Source organism: Pseudophryne corroboree, chromosome 1 (genome assembly GCF_028390025.1).
Source record: "Pseudophryne corroboree isolate aPseCor3 chromosome 1, aPseCor3.hap2, whole genome shotgun sequence".
NCBI classification, from domain to species: domain Eukaryota; kingdom Metazoa; phylum Chordata; class Amphibia; order Anura; family Myobatrachidae; genus Pseudophryne; species Pseudophryne corroboree.
In genome coordinates this window covers 702,311,838-702,329,436 of record NC_086444.1, presented here as the reverse complement: position 1 = coordinate 702,329,436, position 17,599 = coordinate 702,311,838, and the positions used below count along the sequence as shown (strand labels likewise).

The following is a 17,599-nucleotide window of genomic DNA, read 5'->3' as shown; positions in this document are numbered from 1 at the left end:
GGGTGTGAACTGGCTCCTCCCTCTATGCCCCTCCTCCAGACCTCAGTTAGATTCTGTGCCCAGAGAGACTGGACACACACTAGGGGAGCAATTTGGTGCTATTAACCCTTTAATAATAACAGCGCAGACATCTGAGGCAGTGTGTAGTTGCACTCAGTACTGCGATAGGCACTGGGGTGTGAGCTGGTAAACTCCCTCTGTGTTTCTCTAACAGGCTTTCCTGTGGGTCTGTACCCTATAGCCAGTGTGTTTGTGCGTGTCGGTACGTGTGTCGACATGTCTGAGGCTGAGTGCTCCTCCCCGGAGGAAGTTGTAGTGGGGGAAGATTAGGTGCTGGGAGTGACTGTCGGAACCTCAGACTGCTGATTGAGTGGATATGTTGAGTACATTGAATGCAAATGTGGCGTTATTGACTAAAAGGCTGGATAAATCTGATTCTCAGACTCAAACGTGGAGAAAATCCATGGAGGATGCCTTGTCTCGGGTACAGGCCCCCTCAGGGTCACAAAAGCGTTCATTTACACAGATGGCGGATACGGATACCGACACGGACTCTGATTCCAGTGTCGACTATAGTGAGGCCAGTTTAAATCCAAAACTAGTTGAGTATTCAGTACATGATTGTGGCAATTAAAGACGTTTTACATATTTCAGAAGTATCTACTGTTCCTGATACTAGGATTTGTTTGTATAAGGGAAAAAAACCTGAGGTGACGTTTCCCCCTCTGAGCTGAACACTCTTTGTGAAAAAGCTTGTGAATCTCCTGACAAAAGGTGGGCGGATTCCCAAGAGAATTCTAATGGCATATCCTTTCCCCTCTGACGACAGGGAAAAGTGTGGAGTCATCTCCCAATGTGGACAAGGCTCTATCGCGACAGTCCAAGAAGGTGGCGCTTCCGTCTCCTGACACTGCTGCCCTAAAGGACCCTGCGGAACGTAAGCAGGAAACGCCCTCAAAATCCATTTATGTCACTACGGGTGCGTAGCTCAGACCTGCCATGGCGTCGGCATGGGTGAGTAGTGCTATTGGCAAGTGGGCAGATAATTTGGCATCTGACATGGATACCCTGGATAGAGAGAGCATTCTTTTGACTCTCTGTTATATCAGGAACGCTGCAGCTTACCTAAAGGATGCGGCGAGGGATATTGGCCTTTTGGGATCAAGGGCCAATGCCATGGCAGTCTCGGCCAGGAGAGCGCTGTGGATTCATCAATGGAATGCTGATGCCGACTCTAAGAAAGATATGGAAGCTCTCCCTTATAAAGGTAGGGTCTTGTTTGACTGCCTCGCTGATCTGGTGTTTACTGCTACAGCGGGTAAGTCATAATTTCTTCCCTATGTTCCTGCACAACAGTAAAAGACGCCGCATTATCAGATGCAGTCCTTTCGGCCTAATAAATACAAAAAAGGAAGAGGGTCTTCCTTCCTTGCCTCAAAGGGTAGAGGACGGGGGGAATGGTCTCCTGCTGTGCCAAGCTCCCAGGAGCAGAAGTCCTCCACGGCTTCTGCCAAGTCCTCCACGGCTTCTGCCAAGTCCTCCACGGCTTCTGCCAAGTCCTCCACGGCTTCTGCCAAGTCCTCCACGGCTTCTGCCAAGTCCTCCACGGCTTCTGCCAAATCCACCGCATGACGCTGGGGCTCCTCTACGGGAGTCCGTACCGGTGTGTGTGGGGGGGGGGGGGGGGCGTTTCCGGCTCTTCAGTCAGGTCTCATTTCACTCGGGCCTGGATCCTTGGTTGTTAGACATAGTGTCCCAAGGGTACAAAGTGGAGTTTCCGATTTTTAAAATTAGCCTTGACAGTCGTGCGTGCTGCGATACAAAAGCTGTGTCAGAAGGGTTTTATTCTAGCCTTTTTGTTGTACCAAAGCCGGATGGCTCGGTCAGACCGATCCTGAATCTAAAATCCCTCAATCTGTATTTGAAAACTTTCAAGTTCAAGATAGAATCTTTCGGGCAGTGATCTCCAGTCTGGAAGGGGGGGATTTTATGGCGTCATTCGACATAAAAGATGCTACTTACATGTCCCAATATATCCTCCACATCAAGCTTTCCTGAGGTTTGCGGTTCAGGATTGTCATTATCAATTTCAGACGTTGCCATTTGGTCTTTCCACGGCCCAGAGGATCTTCACCAAGGTAATAGCGGAAATGATGGTGCTTCTACGAAAAGCAGGGCGTCACAATTATCCCGTACTTGAACGATCTCCTGATAAAGGCGAGATCAAAGGAGCAGTTGCTAAGAAGCGTGGAACTCTCCCTGACAGTTCTGCAACAACATGGTTAAATTCTAAATTTGCCAAAGTCACAGTTGATTCCGACAACTCGGCTGTCTTTCTTGGGCATGATCCTGGACACGGAACTGCAGAGTGTGTTTCTCCCAGCGGAAAAAGCTCTGGAAATCCAGACCATGTTCAAGGAGATTCTGGAACCGGCAAGAGTGTCGATCCATCAATGCACTCGGGTGCTGGGGAAGATTGTTGCAGCTTACGAAGCCATTCCGTTTGGCAGGTTTCATCCCTGGGTATTTCAGTGGGACCTGTTGGACAAGTGGTCCGGGTCTCACCTGCACATGCACCGGAAACTAAGTCTATCTTCCAGGACCAGAATATCTCTCCTGTGGTGGCTTCAAACTTCTCACATCCTGGAGGGACACGGATTCGGGATCCAGGATTGGGTCCTGGTGACCAACGGATGCAAGTCTCTGAGGCTGGGGAGCAGTCACACAGGGACAAAATTTCCAGGGAAAATGGTCAAGCCAGGAAGCTTGTCAGCACATAAACGTTCTGGAGTTAAGAGCTATCTACAACAGCCTTCTGCAGGCGGAACACTTTCTTCAAGGTCTACCTGTCCTGATTCAGTCGGACAACGTAACAGCGGTGGCGTACATAAACCGCCAGGACGGAACAAAGAGCAGAGCGGCAATGGCGGAGGCCACAAGAGTTCTCCGCTGGGCAGAACAACATGTAAGCGCTCTGTCAGTGGTCTTCCTCCCCGGCGTGGACAACTGGGAAGCAGATTTCCTCAGCAGACACGATCTCCATCCAGGAGATGAAGCCCCCTCTTGATGAAGCCCCCAGGAGAGTGGGGGCTTCATCAAGAGGTGTTTGCAGAAGTGACAAGTCGTTGGGGAATTCCTCAAATAGACATGATGGCGTCTCGCCTCAACAAGAAGCTTTAGAGATATTGTTCCAGGTCAAGGGACCCTCAAGCCAGTGCAGTAGACACCCTGGTGACACCGTGGGTGTTTCAGTCGGTATATGTGTTCCCTCCACTTCCACTCATTCCACAAGTGATAAGGATCATAAGAAGAACAAGGGTTCAGGCGGTACTCACTGTTCCAGATTGGCCACGGAGGGCCTGGTATCCGGATCTTCAGGAATTGCTCATAGAAGATCCCTGGCCTCTTCCTCTCAGAGAAGATCTGTTACTGCAGGGGCCGTGCATCTTCCAGGACTTACCGCGGTTGCGTTTGACGGCGTGGAGGTTGAAGGCCAAATCCTAGCTCGAAAGGGTATTCCCGGGGAAGTCATCCCCACTCTCCTTAAGGCTAGGAAGGAGGTCACGACTAAGCATTATCATCGTATTTGGAGAAAGTATGTGTCTTGGTGTGAAGCCAAGATGGCTCCTACGGAGGAGTTTCAGCTGGGTTGTTTCCTCCATTTTTTGCAGGCAGGTGTGGATGCGGGCCTGAAATTAGGTTCCATTAAAGTGCAGATTTCGACTTTTATCTATTTTCTTTCAAAAAGAATTGTCCGCCCTTCCAGAGGTTCAGACATTTGTGAAGGGAGTGCTGCACATACATCCTCCTTTTGTGCCACCCATGGCACCGTGGGATCTTGACGTGGTGTTGCAATTTCTTATGTCTCACTGGTTTGAACCTTTTGCGAAAGGTTGAGTTGAAATTTCTCACTTGGAAGGTGGTCATGCTTTTGGCCTTGGCGTCCGCAAGACGGGTGTCGGAATTGGCGGCTTTGTCTCACAAGAGCCCCTACTTGATTTTCCATGTGTAGAGAGCGGAATTGAGAACTCGTCAAAAATTTCAGCCAAAGGTGGCTTCTTCGTTTCTCATAAACCAACTTATTGTGGTACCTGTGGCTATGGATACCTTGGCTGTTTCAAAATCTATCGATGTAGTCAGAGCTTTAAAAATTTATGTCGCAAGAACGGGCTCAAATTAGGAAAACAGAGGCTCTGTTTGTCCTATATGCTCCCAACAAAATTGGGGCTCCTGCTTCCAAGCAGACTATTGCTCGCTGCATCTGTAACACAATTCAGCAGGCTCATTCTACAGCTAGATTGCCGTTACCTAATTCGGTAAAGGCCCACTCTACCAGGAAGATGGGCTCATCTTGGGCGGCTGCCCGAGGAGTCTCGGCGCTTCAACTTTGCCGAGCAGCTACGTGGTCGGTTTCAAACACTTTTGCTAAGTTCTACAAGTTGATACCCTGGCTGAGGAGGACCTCATGTTTGCTCAATTGGTGCTACAGAGTCGTCCGCACTCTCCCGCCCGGTCTGGAGCTTTGGTATAGACCCCATGGTCCTTTTGGAGTCCCCAGCATCCTCTAGGACGTAAGAGAAAATAGGATTTTAATACCTACCGGTAAATCCTTTTCTCCTAGTCCGTAGAGGATGCTGGGCGCCCGTCCCTGTGCAGACTGTTTTTGCAGTAGTATTGATAGTTATTGCTTCTGTTACACGGAGGTTGTGTATCGGTTATGTTCAGCTTGTTGCTGTTTTTAGTCCATGCTGTTAACTGGTATTGCTTAAAAGCCATGTTGTACGGTGTGTTGTGGTGTGAGCTGGTGTGTTTCTCACCCTTGGTTAACAAAAATCCTATTCCTCAATGTCCGTCTCCCTGGGCACAGTTCCTATAACTGAGGTCTGGAGGAGGGGCATAGAGAGGAGCCAGTTCACACCCATTCAAAGTCTTATAGTGTGCCCATGTCTCTTGCGGATCCTGTCGATACCCCATGGTCCTTTTGAAGTCCCCAGCATCCTCTACGGACTAGGAGAAAAGGATTAACCGGTAGGTATTAAAATCCTATTTTTTCACCTGTTAAATTACTGTTACCGGGCGTTAACCCATAGAATCTGGGATAAGTTCCCCTTAGTGTAGAGCAGCAGTTCTCAAACACGGTCCTCAAGGCACCCTAACGGTCCAGGTTTTAAGTTTATCCATACTTGGCCACAGGTGACTTAATTAGCACCTCAGCCAAATTGATTTAGCTATCTGTACTGAGCCATGGACCATTGGAGTGCCTTGAGGACTGCGTTTAAGAACCTCTGGTGTGGAGTTTTTTTTTGTTTGTTTTTTAGGATTTATCTGAAGGAGATTGGCTACAATGCCTGTTAGAACAGCAGCTCTAATAATTGCACACATTAAGAGGTACTTGTTTTCACCTTTTTTGTTTTTTTGTAATTAGTGTCTAAACTGGTATCTTTTTCTTTTACAATATATTTCTACGATAGATTTTATGTATTTTATTTTTTTCGACTACTGATTAGTTTTTGTTTCCTGCATGGAATTGAAAAATACAAACACGCATGGTGCATCTAATTTTGCACAATGTGCTTATTTAACCACCTTCTCCCATTGAAACTAATTTCATTTATTTCTCTCTCAAACACCCAAGCATGAGAATACAAACATTCCACAGTTAGGGCTGTTGTGGGGTGTTGAACCGAACACCTCAATGTTGACAGGCAGTAATGCTACCAGCTTTTGCATGGTTTACTGTGCTTCCGTTTTAAGCAAATTAATGCCACTTTTACCTCATCTGTTTTTCAGGCACATGCAGATGGCTTGCAGTCTTGTGTCCTTACTATCCGCATTTTACGTGACTTGTGTCAGAGAGTGTCAACGTGGACAGCTCTGTCAGACTGGGTAAGGAGGAGACATGGGATCCCTACTATGCAAAAGTATTGTAAGGTTTTTGTTTTGTGGGAAGACTGTACAAATGGAAAAGTGAATTTTTTACTTTTTTTTTTTTTTCTTTCCTTTGTTTAGCTGTGCAAGTACTACTTTTATATAAAATTCACTCTATAAATAGGGAAAGACTACAAATATGCACAATATCCACTTGTATCAAAATGTTGCCTCCTGCAAAATAAATACAACCCAAAAACTATTTTTTTGCATATGTGTGCATTTATAATTGAACTCTCACTTTACATATGGGTCATTCCATGAAATATAGGACACAATACATGAAAATTACATTTCACGTAACTACTAACATTTTAGTATATTTATGCTGCTAAAAGATTGTAGTATATTGTGGGATGAGTACTATTATAATACATAAATAGATGAAAGTATATTATAAGGACATCATTTTAAAAACAATAAATATATTGTAACATGAGTCACAGGTAACATGTGACATGAGTCACAGCCTTTTTTTTACCCGTGTTAAGTTTTGTAGATATTTTAGACATCTCTACAGTTAATAAGGAAGATAAACATGTCTACATTGATTAATTCAAGTGGATTCTACAGGTATGAGTAATTTGTGTCAGAGCTCTTTGGGGGCAGAAAGTAACGTTAGTCACATTTGTATGCAACACGAGTCACGTTGATTGGTTTTATGTATAGTTTGGTTAATATTCAGTTTTTTGTGTCAATCAGAAATGTAGGGTCTTCTAAGTTTATATATGCTATATAGTAGAACAATCATAGTGTTTAAATAATTAGGAGAGCAGAATTAAATAAATATATAGCATATACTTTAATACAAAATATTGAAGATACAGTAAAACTGAGGCCCTTTGGGTTACCACAGAAACCGGGGAGAAGGACATTATTTGCATTGTGGTGATCTATAGACCACCAGGCAAGGGGCAGGATTTGGGCAGGAACCTATTGTTGGACATCACTAAAATAGCTTTAAAGAGAGAAGTCATAATTATGGGAGACTTTAATTTACCTGATGTAATTTGGAAGGAGTCTTTTGCAAGTTCAGTTACAATTGGCAAATTTTCTAAATTCCTTACAGGGGGCCTCTCTCAAGCAATTGGTGAGGGAGCCCACTCGCAAAGACTCAATATTAGATTTAATTCTTACAAATGGTGAAAAGATATCGGACATATATGTGGGTTAGCACCTGGGATCCAGTGATCATCAAGCAGTATGGTTTAGTATAAAGACAGGATCCAACTCCTGTCACACAAAAACAAAGGTGTTGGACTTTAGAAATGCTGACTTTGCAAAAATGGGGAGATGTTTAAGTGAGTCATTGGCGGACTGGAGGAACTTGGAAGGGGTGCAGGAAATGTGGGAAAAACTGAAAAGTGCAATACTAAGGGCAACATACCTTTTGTATCAAAAGGGTTAGGAAAAGCACCAGAAAAAGGAAGCCAGTATGGTTCACAAAAGAAGTATCAACTGGTGTGAAAGCAAAAAAGATGGCTTTTAGGAAATACAAACAGACTCAATATAGTAACGAAAAAGAGGTGTATCTTGACAGATGGAAGGATGCTAAGATGCTAAGAAAGTGATCAGACGTGCAAAGGCAGAAGCTGGGGAGAAAATGGCCCAGTCAGTAGATAAAGGGGGCAAAACTTTTTTTAAGTATATAAATGAAAGGAGAAAATCAAATGGAGGAATAAGACTTAAGACAGAGAGTGAGAATTTGGTGGAGGGAGACAAGGCAATAGAAGATCACCTAAATTATTTTTGCTCAGTATTTACTACAGAAGGAGAAGGCAAGGGGCCACAGTTAAGTTGCAAGGACATTCGTAAAAATAAGGTAGATGAAAGTACATTAACAAAGGAGAAGGTCCCAACAACTTTCAAAACTAAAAGTGAATAAATAAATGGGGCCAGATGGGATACACCCAAGGATACTAAGAGCTAAAAGATGTGCTGGTGGCACCATTAACAGAATTTCTCTGACGTCCTAGTGGATGCTGGGGACTCCGTAAGGACCATGGGGAATAGACGGCTCCGCAGGAGACTGGGCACATCTAAAGAAAGATTTAGGTCTATCTGGTGTGCACTGGCTCCTCCCCCTATGACCCTCCTCCAAGCCTCAGTTAGATTTCTGTGCCCGGCCGAGCAGGATGCACACTAGGGGCTCTCCTGAGCTCCTAGAAAGAAAGTATAGATAAGGTTTTTTATTTTACAGTGAGACCTGCTGGCAACAGGCTCACTGCAGCGAGGGACTAAGGGGAGAAGAAGCGAACCTACCTAAGTGGTGGTAGCTTGGGCTTCTTAGGCTACTGGACACCATTAGCTCCAGAGGGATCGCACACAGGACCCGACCTCGTCGTCCGTTCCCGGAGCCGCGCCGCCGTCCCCCTTACAGAGCCAGAAGCAAGAAGGTCCGGAAAATCGGCGGCTGAAGACTTCTGTCTTCTCCAAGGTAGCGCACAGCACTGCAGCTGTGCGCCATTACTCCTCATGCACAACACACACTTCGGTCACTGATGGGTGCAGGGCGCTGGGGGGGGGCACCCTGAGCAGCAATATTAACACCTTGGCTGGCAAAACTGACACCATATATAGCCCCAGAGGCTATATAGGTGTAAATTACCCCTGCCAGAATAACACAAAAAGCGGGAGAAAGCCCGCCGAAAAAGGGGCGGAGCCATCTCCCTCAGCACACTGGCGCCATTTTCCCTCACAGCTCCGCTGGAAGGATCGCTCCCTGGCTCTCCCCTGCAGTCCTGCACTACAGAAAGGGTAAAAAAGAGAGGGGGGGGGGGGGCAAAAATTTAGGCGCAGTATAATATATATATGCAGCTATAAGGGAAAACACTCCTTATAGGTGATATCCCTGTGGTATATAGCGCTCTGGTGTGTGCTGGCATACTCTCCCTCTGTCTCCCCAAAGGGCTTTGTGGGGTCCTGTCCTCTGTCAGAGCATTCCCTGTGTGTGTGCTGTGTGTCGGTACCGCTGTGTCGACATGTATGATGAGGAAAATGATGTGGAGGCAGAGCAAATGCCTGTAAATGTGTTGTCACCCCCTGAGGGGTCGACACCTGTGTGGATGGACTTATGGAAGGAATTACGTGACAGTGTCAGCTCCTTACATAAAAGGTTTGACGACATAGGACAGCCGGCTACTCAGCTTGTGACTGTTCCAGCGTCTCAAATGTCATCAGGGGCTTTAAAACGCCCGCTACCTCAGATGGCAGACACAGATGTTGACACGGATACCGACTCCAGTGTCGACGACGATGAGACTAGTGTACCCTCCAATAGGTCCACCCGTTACATGATTGAGGCAATGAAAAATGTATTACACATTTCTGATAGTACCCCAGGTACCACAAAAAAGGGTATTATGTTCGGTGAGAAAAAACTACCAGTAGTTTTTCCTGCATCTGAGGAATTAAAAGAGGTGTGTGAGGAAGCCTGGACTTCCCCCGATAAGAAATTGATAATTTCTAAACTGTTATTGGCAGCGTACCCTTTCCCGCCAGAGGATAGGTCACGTTGGGAAACGTCCCCTAGGGTAGATAAATCGCTTACACGTTTATCAAAACAGGTGGCACTACCGTCTCCGGATACGGCCGCCCTATAGGATCCTGCTGATAGAAAGCAGGAGGCTACCCTCAAAGCTATATATACACACATGGGCATTATATTGCGACCAGCGATTGCATCAGCATGGATGTGCAGTGCTGCTGCTGCGGAACTGTTTGGGGATGGTCTTTCAGACCTCGTTTCCAGAGCTACGGCTGGGAAATCGACATTTTTGCCACAGGCTACCCCACAGCAAAAGAAGGCACCGTATTATCAAGTACAGTCCTTTCGGCCCCATAAACACAAGAGGGCTCGAGGCGCATCCTTTCTGCCGAGAGGCAAAGGTAGAGGGAAAAAGCTGCAGCATACAGCCAGTTCCCAAGAGCAAAAGTCCTCCCCCGCGTCCGGTAAGTCCACAGCATGACGCTGGGGCTTCACAGGCGGATCCGGGTACGGTGGGGGCCCGTCTCAGAAATTTCAGCACACAGTGGGCTCTCTCACAGGTGATCCCTGGGCCCTTCAAGTAGTATCTCAGGGGTACAGGCTGGAATTCGAGACGTCCCCCATCCCCCCCCCCTCCCCCGCCGTTTTTTAAAATCTGCCTTACCAGCAACCCACTCTGCCAGGGAGGCAGTGTTGGTGGCTATCCAAAAACTGTATTCACAGCAAGTGATTGTCAAGGTACCCCTCCTTCAGCAAGGGAAGGGTTACTATTCCACAATGTTTGTGGTACCGAAACCGGACGGTTCGGTGAGACCCATCTTAAATTTAAAATCCTTGAACACTTATATCAAAAGGTTCAAGTTCAAGATGGAATCGCTCAGGGCGGTTATTGCGAGCCTGGACGAGGGGGATTACATGGTCTCCCTGGACATCAAGGATGCGTACCTGCATGTCCCCATTTACCCTCCTCACCAGGAGTACCTCAGATTTGTGGTACAGGACTGTCACTATCAGTTCCAGACGCTGCCGTTTGGGTTATCCACGGCACCGAGGGTCTTTACCAAGGTAATGGCCGAAATGATGATACTCCTTCGCAAGAAGGGAGTTTTAATTATCCCGTACTTGGACGATCTCCTGATAAAGTCGAGGTCCAAGGAACAGTTGGTAGTGGGGGTAGCACTTTCTCGGGAAGTGCTACAACAGCACGGCTGGATTCTCAATATTCCAAAGTCACAGCTGGTCCCGTCGACACGTCTTCTGTTCCTGGGAATGATTCTGGACCAGAAAAAAGTGTTTCTTCCAGTGGAAAAAGCCGAGGAGTTGTCATCTCTAGTCAGAGACCTCCTAAAACCGGGACAGGTGTCTGTACATCAATGCACACGAGTCCTGGGAAAAATGGTAGCTTCGTACGAAGCAATTCCATTCGGAAGGTTCCACGCAAGGACTTTCCAGTGGGACCTGTTGGACAAATGGTCCGGGTCCCATCTCCAGATGCAACAGCGGATAACCCTGTCGGCAAGGACCAGGGTGCCGCTGCTGTGGTGGCTGCAGAGGGCTCATCTACTAGAGGGCCGCAGATTCGGAATACAGGACTGGGTCCTGGTGACCACGGATGCCAGCCTTCGGGGCTGGGGCGCAGTCACACAGGGAAGAAATTTCCAAGGACTGTGGTCAAATCAGGAGATTTCGCTTCACATAAATATTCTAGCGCTAAGGGCCATTTACAATGCCCTAAGTCTGGCAAGACCCCTGCTTCAACACCAGCCGGTGCTGATCCAATCAGACAACATCACGGCGGTCGCCCATGTAAACCAACAGGGCGGCACAAGAAGCAGGATGGCGATGGCAGAAGCCACAAGGATTTTCCTGGGAAGCAGACTTTCTCAGCAGGCACGACCTCCACCCGGGAGAGTGGGGACTTCATCCAGAAGTCTTCCAAATGATTGTACACCTTTGGGAAAGGCCACAGGTGGACATGATGGCGTCCCGCCTCAACAAAAAGCTAAAAAGATATTGCGCCAGGTCAAGGGACCCTCAGGCGATAGCTGTGGACGCTCTGGTAACACCGTGGGTGTACCAGTCGATGTATGTGTTCCTTCCTCTGCCTCTCATACCCAAGGTACTGAGAATAATAAGAAGGAGAGGAGTAAGAACTATACTCGTGGTTCCGGTTTGGCCAAAAAGAGCTCGGTACCCAGAACTTCATAAAATGATCTCAGAGGACCCATGGCCTCTGCCGCTCAGACAGGACCTGCTGCAGCAGGGGCCCTGTCTGTTCCAAGACTTGCCGCGGCTGCGTTTGACGGCATGGCGGTTGAACACCGGATCCTAAGGGAAAAAGGCATTCCGGAGGAAGACATTCCTACGCTGATTAAGGCTAGGAAAGATGTGACCAAAAACATTATCACCACATATGGCGAAAATATGTTGCTTGGTGTGAGGCCAGGAAGGCCCCAACGGAGGAATTTCAACTGGGTCGATTTCTGCACTTCCTACAGTCAGGAGTGACTATGGGCCTAAAATTGGGTTCCATTAAGGTCCAGATTTCGGCTCTGTACATTTTCTTCCAAAAAGAACTGGCTTCACTGCCTGAAGTTCAGACTTTTGTTAAGGGAGTGCTGCATATTCAGCCCCCGTTTGTGCCTCCAGTGGCACCGTGGGATCTCAACGTGGTGTTGGACTCCCTGAAGTCGCATTGGTTTGAGCCACTTAAATCCGTAGAGCTAAAATACCTCACGTGGAAAGTGGTCATGCTGTTGGCCTTGACCAGGCGTGTATCAGAATTGGCGGCTTTGTCATGCAAAGGCCCTTATCTGATTTTTCATATGGATAGGGCGGAATTGAGGACTCATTCCCAATTCCTTCCTAAGGTGGTATCAGCTTTTCATGTGAACCAACCTATTGTGGTGCCTGCGGCTACTTAGGACTTGGAGGACTCCAAGTTACTGGACGTAGTCAGGGCCCTGAAAATGTGTTTCCAGGACGGATGAAGTCAGGAAAACTGACTCGCTATTTATCCTGTATGCACCCAACAAGCTGGGTGCTCCTGCTTCTAAGCAGACTATTGCTCGTTGGATCTGTAGCACGATTCAACTTGCACATTCTGCGGCTGGACTGCCGCACCCTAAATCTGTAAAAGCCCATTCCACAAGGAAAGTGGGCTCTTCTTGGGCGGCTGCCCGAGGGGTCTCGGCTTTAAAACTTTGTCGAGCTGCTACTTGGTCGGGTTCAAACACTTTTGCAAGAGTCTACAAGTTTGATACCCTGGCTGAGGAGGACCTTGAGTTTGCTCATTCGGTGCTGCAGAGTCATCCTCACTCTCCCGCCCGTTTGGGAGCTTTGGTATAATCCCCATGGTCCTTACGGAGTTCCCAGCATCCACTAGGACGTCAGAGAAAATAAGATTTTACTCACCGGTAAATCTATTTCTCGTAGTCCGTAGTGGATGCTGGGCGCCCATCCCAAGTGCGGATTGTCTGCAATACTTGTATATAGTTATTGCCTAACTAAAGGGTTATTGTTATGAGCCATCTGTAGTGAGGCTCAGTTATATTTCATACTGTTAACTGGGTATAATATCACGAGTTATACGGTGTGATTGGTGTGGCTGGTATGAGTCTTACCCGGGATTCAAAATCCTTCCTTATTGTGTCAGCTCTTCCGGGCACAGTATCCTAACTGAGGTCTGGAGGAGGGTCATAGTGGGAGGAGCCAGTGCACACCAGGTAGTCCTAAAGCTTTCTTTAGTTGTGCCCAGTCTCCTGCGGAGCCGCTATTCCCCATGGTCCTTACGGAGTTCCCAGCATCCACTACGGACTACGAGAAATAGATTTACCGGTGAGTAAAATCTTGTTTTTTTTCTATATACCGTATATACTCGAGTATAAGTCGACCCAAATATAAGCCGAGGTACCTAATTTTACCACAAAAACCTGGGAAAACTTATTGACTTGAGTATAAGCCTATGGTGGGAAATGCAGCTCTAGCCGTACACAACCCTCATAGTGCCAGATATGCCCCCGCAGTGCCAGATATGCCCCCATACTGCCAGATATGCCCCCATACTGCCAGATATGCCCCCATACTGCCAGATATGCCCCCATACTGCCAGATATGCCCCCATACTGCCAGATATGCCCCCATACTGCCACATATGCCCCCTCAGTGCCACATATGCCCCCTCAGTGCCACATATGCCCCCTCAGTGCCACATATGCCCCCCCCCCTCCAAGTGCCAAATATGCTCCTCCAGTGCCAGTTATAACTTACCCTCCGCCGCTCCCACACTGTTTTGTGAAGGAGGGACACGGAGGGCACAGTGCGCGCCTCTCCTGTGTCCCTCCTGCGGCAGCGGCGTGTGTGTTAAATGAAGTGCCGGTTCGTGAGCCAATCAGAGCTCACGAACGGGTGCTTCATTTAATAGACCCGCCGGAGACGCACAGGAGAGGCGCGCGCTGTGCCCTCTGTGTCCCTCCTTCCCACTGACTTGAGTATAAGCCGAGGGGGGCTTTTTCAGCACACAAAAAAGTGCGGGAAAAGTCGGCTTATACTCGAGTATATACGGTAATTCCCCTCAGTTCCGATGTCAATTCTGTTGTAACATTATTCACGCATATAAACAATAGAATTTAGCTACTAAGAGTGTACTTTTTCTCTGACGTCCTAGTGGATGCTGGGACTTCCGTAAGGACCATGGGGAATAGCGGCTCCGCAGGAGACTGGGCACAAAAAGTAAAAGCTTTAGACTAGCTGGTGTGCACTGGCTCCTCCCCCTATGACCCTCCTCCAAGCCTCAGTTAGATTTTTGTGCCCGAACGAGAAGGGTGCATGCTAGGTGGCTCTCCTGAGCTGCTTAGAAGTAAAAGTTTAAATAGGTTTTTTATTTTCAGTGAGTCCTGCTGGCAACAGGCTCACTGCATCGTGGGACTAAGGGGAGAAGAAGCGAACTCACCTGCGTGCAGAGTGGATTGGGCTTCTTGGCTACTGGACATTAGCTCCAGAGGGACGATCACAGGTTCAGCCTGGATGGGTCCCGGAGCCGCGCCACCGGCCCCCTTACAGAGCCAGAAGAGCGAAGAGGTCCGGAGAAATCGGCGGCAGAAGACGTTCCTGTCTTCAGATAAGGTAGCGCACAGCACTGCAGCTGTGCGCCATTGCTCTCAGCACACTTCACACTCCGGTCACTGAGGGTGCAGGGCGCTGGGGGGGAGCACCCTGAGACGCGATAAAACATGTTTAAACCTTATATGGCTAAAGAAATACATCACATATAGCTCCTGGGCTATATGGATGCATTTCACCCCTGCCAGTTTTCCTAAAAAAAAAAGCGGGAGAAAAGGCCGCCGTGAAGGGGGCGGAGCCTATCTCCTCAGCACACAAGCGCCATTTTCCCTCACAGTTCCGCTGGAAGGAAGGCTCCCAGACTCTCCCCTGCAGTCCTGCTACAGAATCAGGGTAAAACAAGAGAGGGGGGGCACTATTGGCAGCTAATATAAAACAGCAGCTATAAAGGGAGTAACACTTACATAAGGTTATCCCTATATATATATATAATATATATATATATATATATATATATATATATATATATATAGCGCTCTGGTGTGTGCTGGCAAACTCTCCCTCTGTCTCCCCAAAGGGCTCGTGGGGTCCTGTCCTCTTTCAGAGCATTCCCTGTGTGTGTGCTGGGTGTCGGTACGATTGTGTCGACATGTATGAGGAGGAAAATGATGTGGAAGCAGAGCAATTGCCTGTGTTAGTGATGTCACCCCCTAGGGAGTCGACACCTGACTGGATAGTCGTGTTTAAAGAATTACGTGACAGTGTCAGCACTTTGCAAAAAACTGTTGACGACATGAGACAGCCGGCAAATCAATTAGTGCCTGTTCAGGCGTCTCAGACACCGTCGGGGGCGCTAAAACGCCCGTTACCTCAGATGGTCGACACAGACCCAGACACGGATACTGAATCCAGTGTCGACGGTGAGGAGACAAACGTAATGTCCAGTAGGGCCACACGTTACATGATCACGGCAATGAAGGAGGCATTGAATATTTCTGACACTAAAAGTACCACAAAAAAGGGTATTATGTGGGGTGTGAAAAAACTACCAGTAGTTTTTCCTGAATCAGATGAATTAAATGAGGTGTGTGATAAAGCGTGGTTTTCCCCCGATAAAAAACTGCTGATTTCTAATAAATTATTGGCACTATACCCTTTCCCGCCAGAGGTTAGGGCACGTTGGGAAACACCCCCTAGGGTAGATAAGGCGCTCACACGCTTATCAAAACAAGTGGCGTTACCGTCTCCCGATACGGCCGCCCTTAAGGAACCAGCTGATAGAAGGCTGGAAAATATCCTAAAAGGTATATACACACATACTGGTGTTATACTGCGACCAGCAATCGCCTCAGCCTGGATGTGCAGTGCTGGAGTGGCTTGGTCGGATTCCCTGACTGAAAATATTGATACCCTGGATAGGGACAGTATATTAACTATAGAGCATTTAAAGGATGCATTACTATATATGCGAGATGCACAGAGGGATATTTGCACCCTGGCATCTAGAGTGAGTGCGATGTCCATTTCTGCCAGAAGAGCGTTATGGACGCGACAGTGGTCAGGTGATGCGGATTCCAAACGACATATGGAAGTATTGCCGTATAAAGGGGAGGAGTTATTTGGGGTCGGTCTATCGGACCTGGTGGCCACAGCAACGGCTGGAAAATCCACCTTTTTACCCCAGGTCACCTCTCAGCAGAAAAAGACACTGTCTTTTCAAACTCAGTCCTTTCGTTCCCATAAGGGCAAGCTGGCAAAAGGCCACTCATTTCTGCCCCGGGGCAGAGGAAGGGGAAAAAGACTGCACCAGGCAGCCTCTTCCCAGGAACAGAAGCCCTTCCCCGCTTCTGCCAAGTCTTCAGCATGACGCTGGGGCCTTACAAGCGGACTCAGGCACGGTGGGGGGCCGTCTCAAGAATTTCAGCGCGCAGTGGGCTCACTCGCAAGTGGACCCCTGGATCCTGCAGGTAGTATCACAGGGGTACAAATTGGAATTCGAGACGTCTCCCCCTCGCCGGTTCCTGAAGTCTGCTCTACCAACGTCTCCCTCCGACAGGGAGGCGGTAGTGGAAGCTATTCACAAGCTGTATTCCCAGCAGGTGATAATCAAGGTACCCCTCCTACAACAGGAAAAGTGGTATTATTCCACGCTGTTTGTGGTACCGGAGCCGGACGGCTCGGTGAGACCAATTTTAAATCTAAAATCCTTGAACACTTACATAGAAAGGTTCAAATTCAAGATGGAGTCACTCAGAGCAGTGATAGCGAACCTGGAAGAAGGGGACTATATGGTGTCTCTGGACATCAAAGATGCTTATCTCCATGTCCCAATCTACCCTTCTCACCAAGGGTACCTCAGGTTTGTGGTACAAAACTGTCATTATCAGTTTCAGACGCTGCCGTTTGGATTGTCCACGGCACCACGGGTCTTTACCAAGGTAATGGCCGAAATGATGATTCTTCTTCGAAGAAAAGGCGTCTTAATTATCCCTTACTTGGACGATCTCCTGATGAGGGCAAGGTCCAGGGAACAGTTAGAGGTCGGAGTAGCACTATCTCAGGTAGTGCTACGTCAGCACGGGTGGATCCTAAATATCCCAAAATCACAGCTGATTCCAACAACACGTCTACTGTTCCTGGGGATGATTCTGGACACAGTCCAGAAAAAGGTGTTTCTCCCGGAGGAGAAGGCCAGGGAGTTATCCGAGCTAGTCAGGAAACTCCTAAAACCAGGCCAAGTGTCAGTGCATCAATGCACGAGAGTCCTGGGAAAAATGGTGGCTTCTTACGAAGCGATTCCATTCGGAAGATTCCATGCAAGAACTTTTTAGTGGGATCTGCTGGACAAATGGTCCGGATCGCATCTTCAGATGCATCAGCGGATAACCCTATCTCCAAGGACAAGGGTGTCTCTCCTGTGGTGGTTACAGAGTGCTCATCTTCTAGAGGGCCGCAGATTCGGCATTCAGGATTGGATGCTGGTGACCACCGATGCCAGCCTGAGAGGCTGGGGAGCAGTCACACAGGGAAGAAATTTCCAGGGCTTGTGGTCAAGCATGGAAACGTCTCTTCACATAAATATCCTGGAACTAAGGGCCATTTACAATGCCCTAAGTCAAGCAA

General features: G+C 47.9%; 1 protein-coding gene across 4 annotated transcripts in view; it reads left to right on the top strand.

Annotated features, from left to right (window-relative positions):
• Positions 1-17,599, top strand: part of ZFR2 (zinc finger RNA binding protein 2) — a 463,201-nt gene that overhangs the window by 410,009 nt on the left and 35,593 nt on the right. For all 4 annotated transcript variants that reach the window (XM_063914849.1, XM_063914848.1, XM_063914847.1 and 1 more), the window contains one exon: positions 5,791-5,886. In XM_063914849.1, coding sequence (XP_063770919.1) covers positions 5,791-5,886 — 96 coding nt within the window. The remainder of the gene's footprint in view (positions 1-5,790; positions 5,887-17,599) is intronic.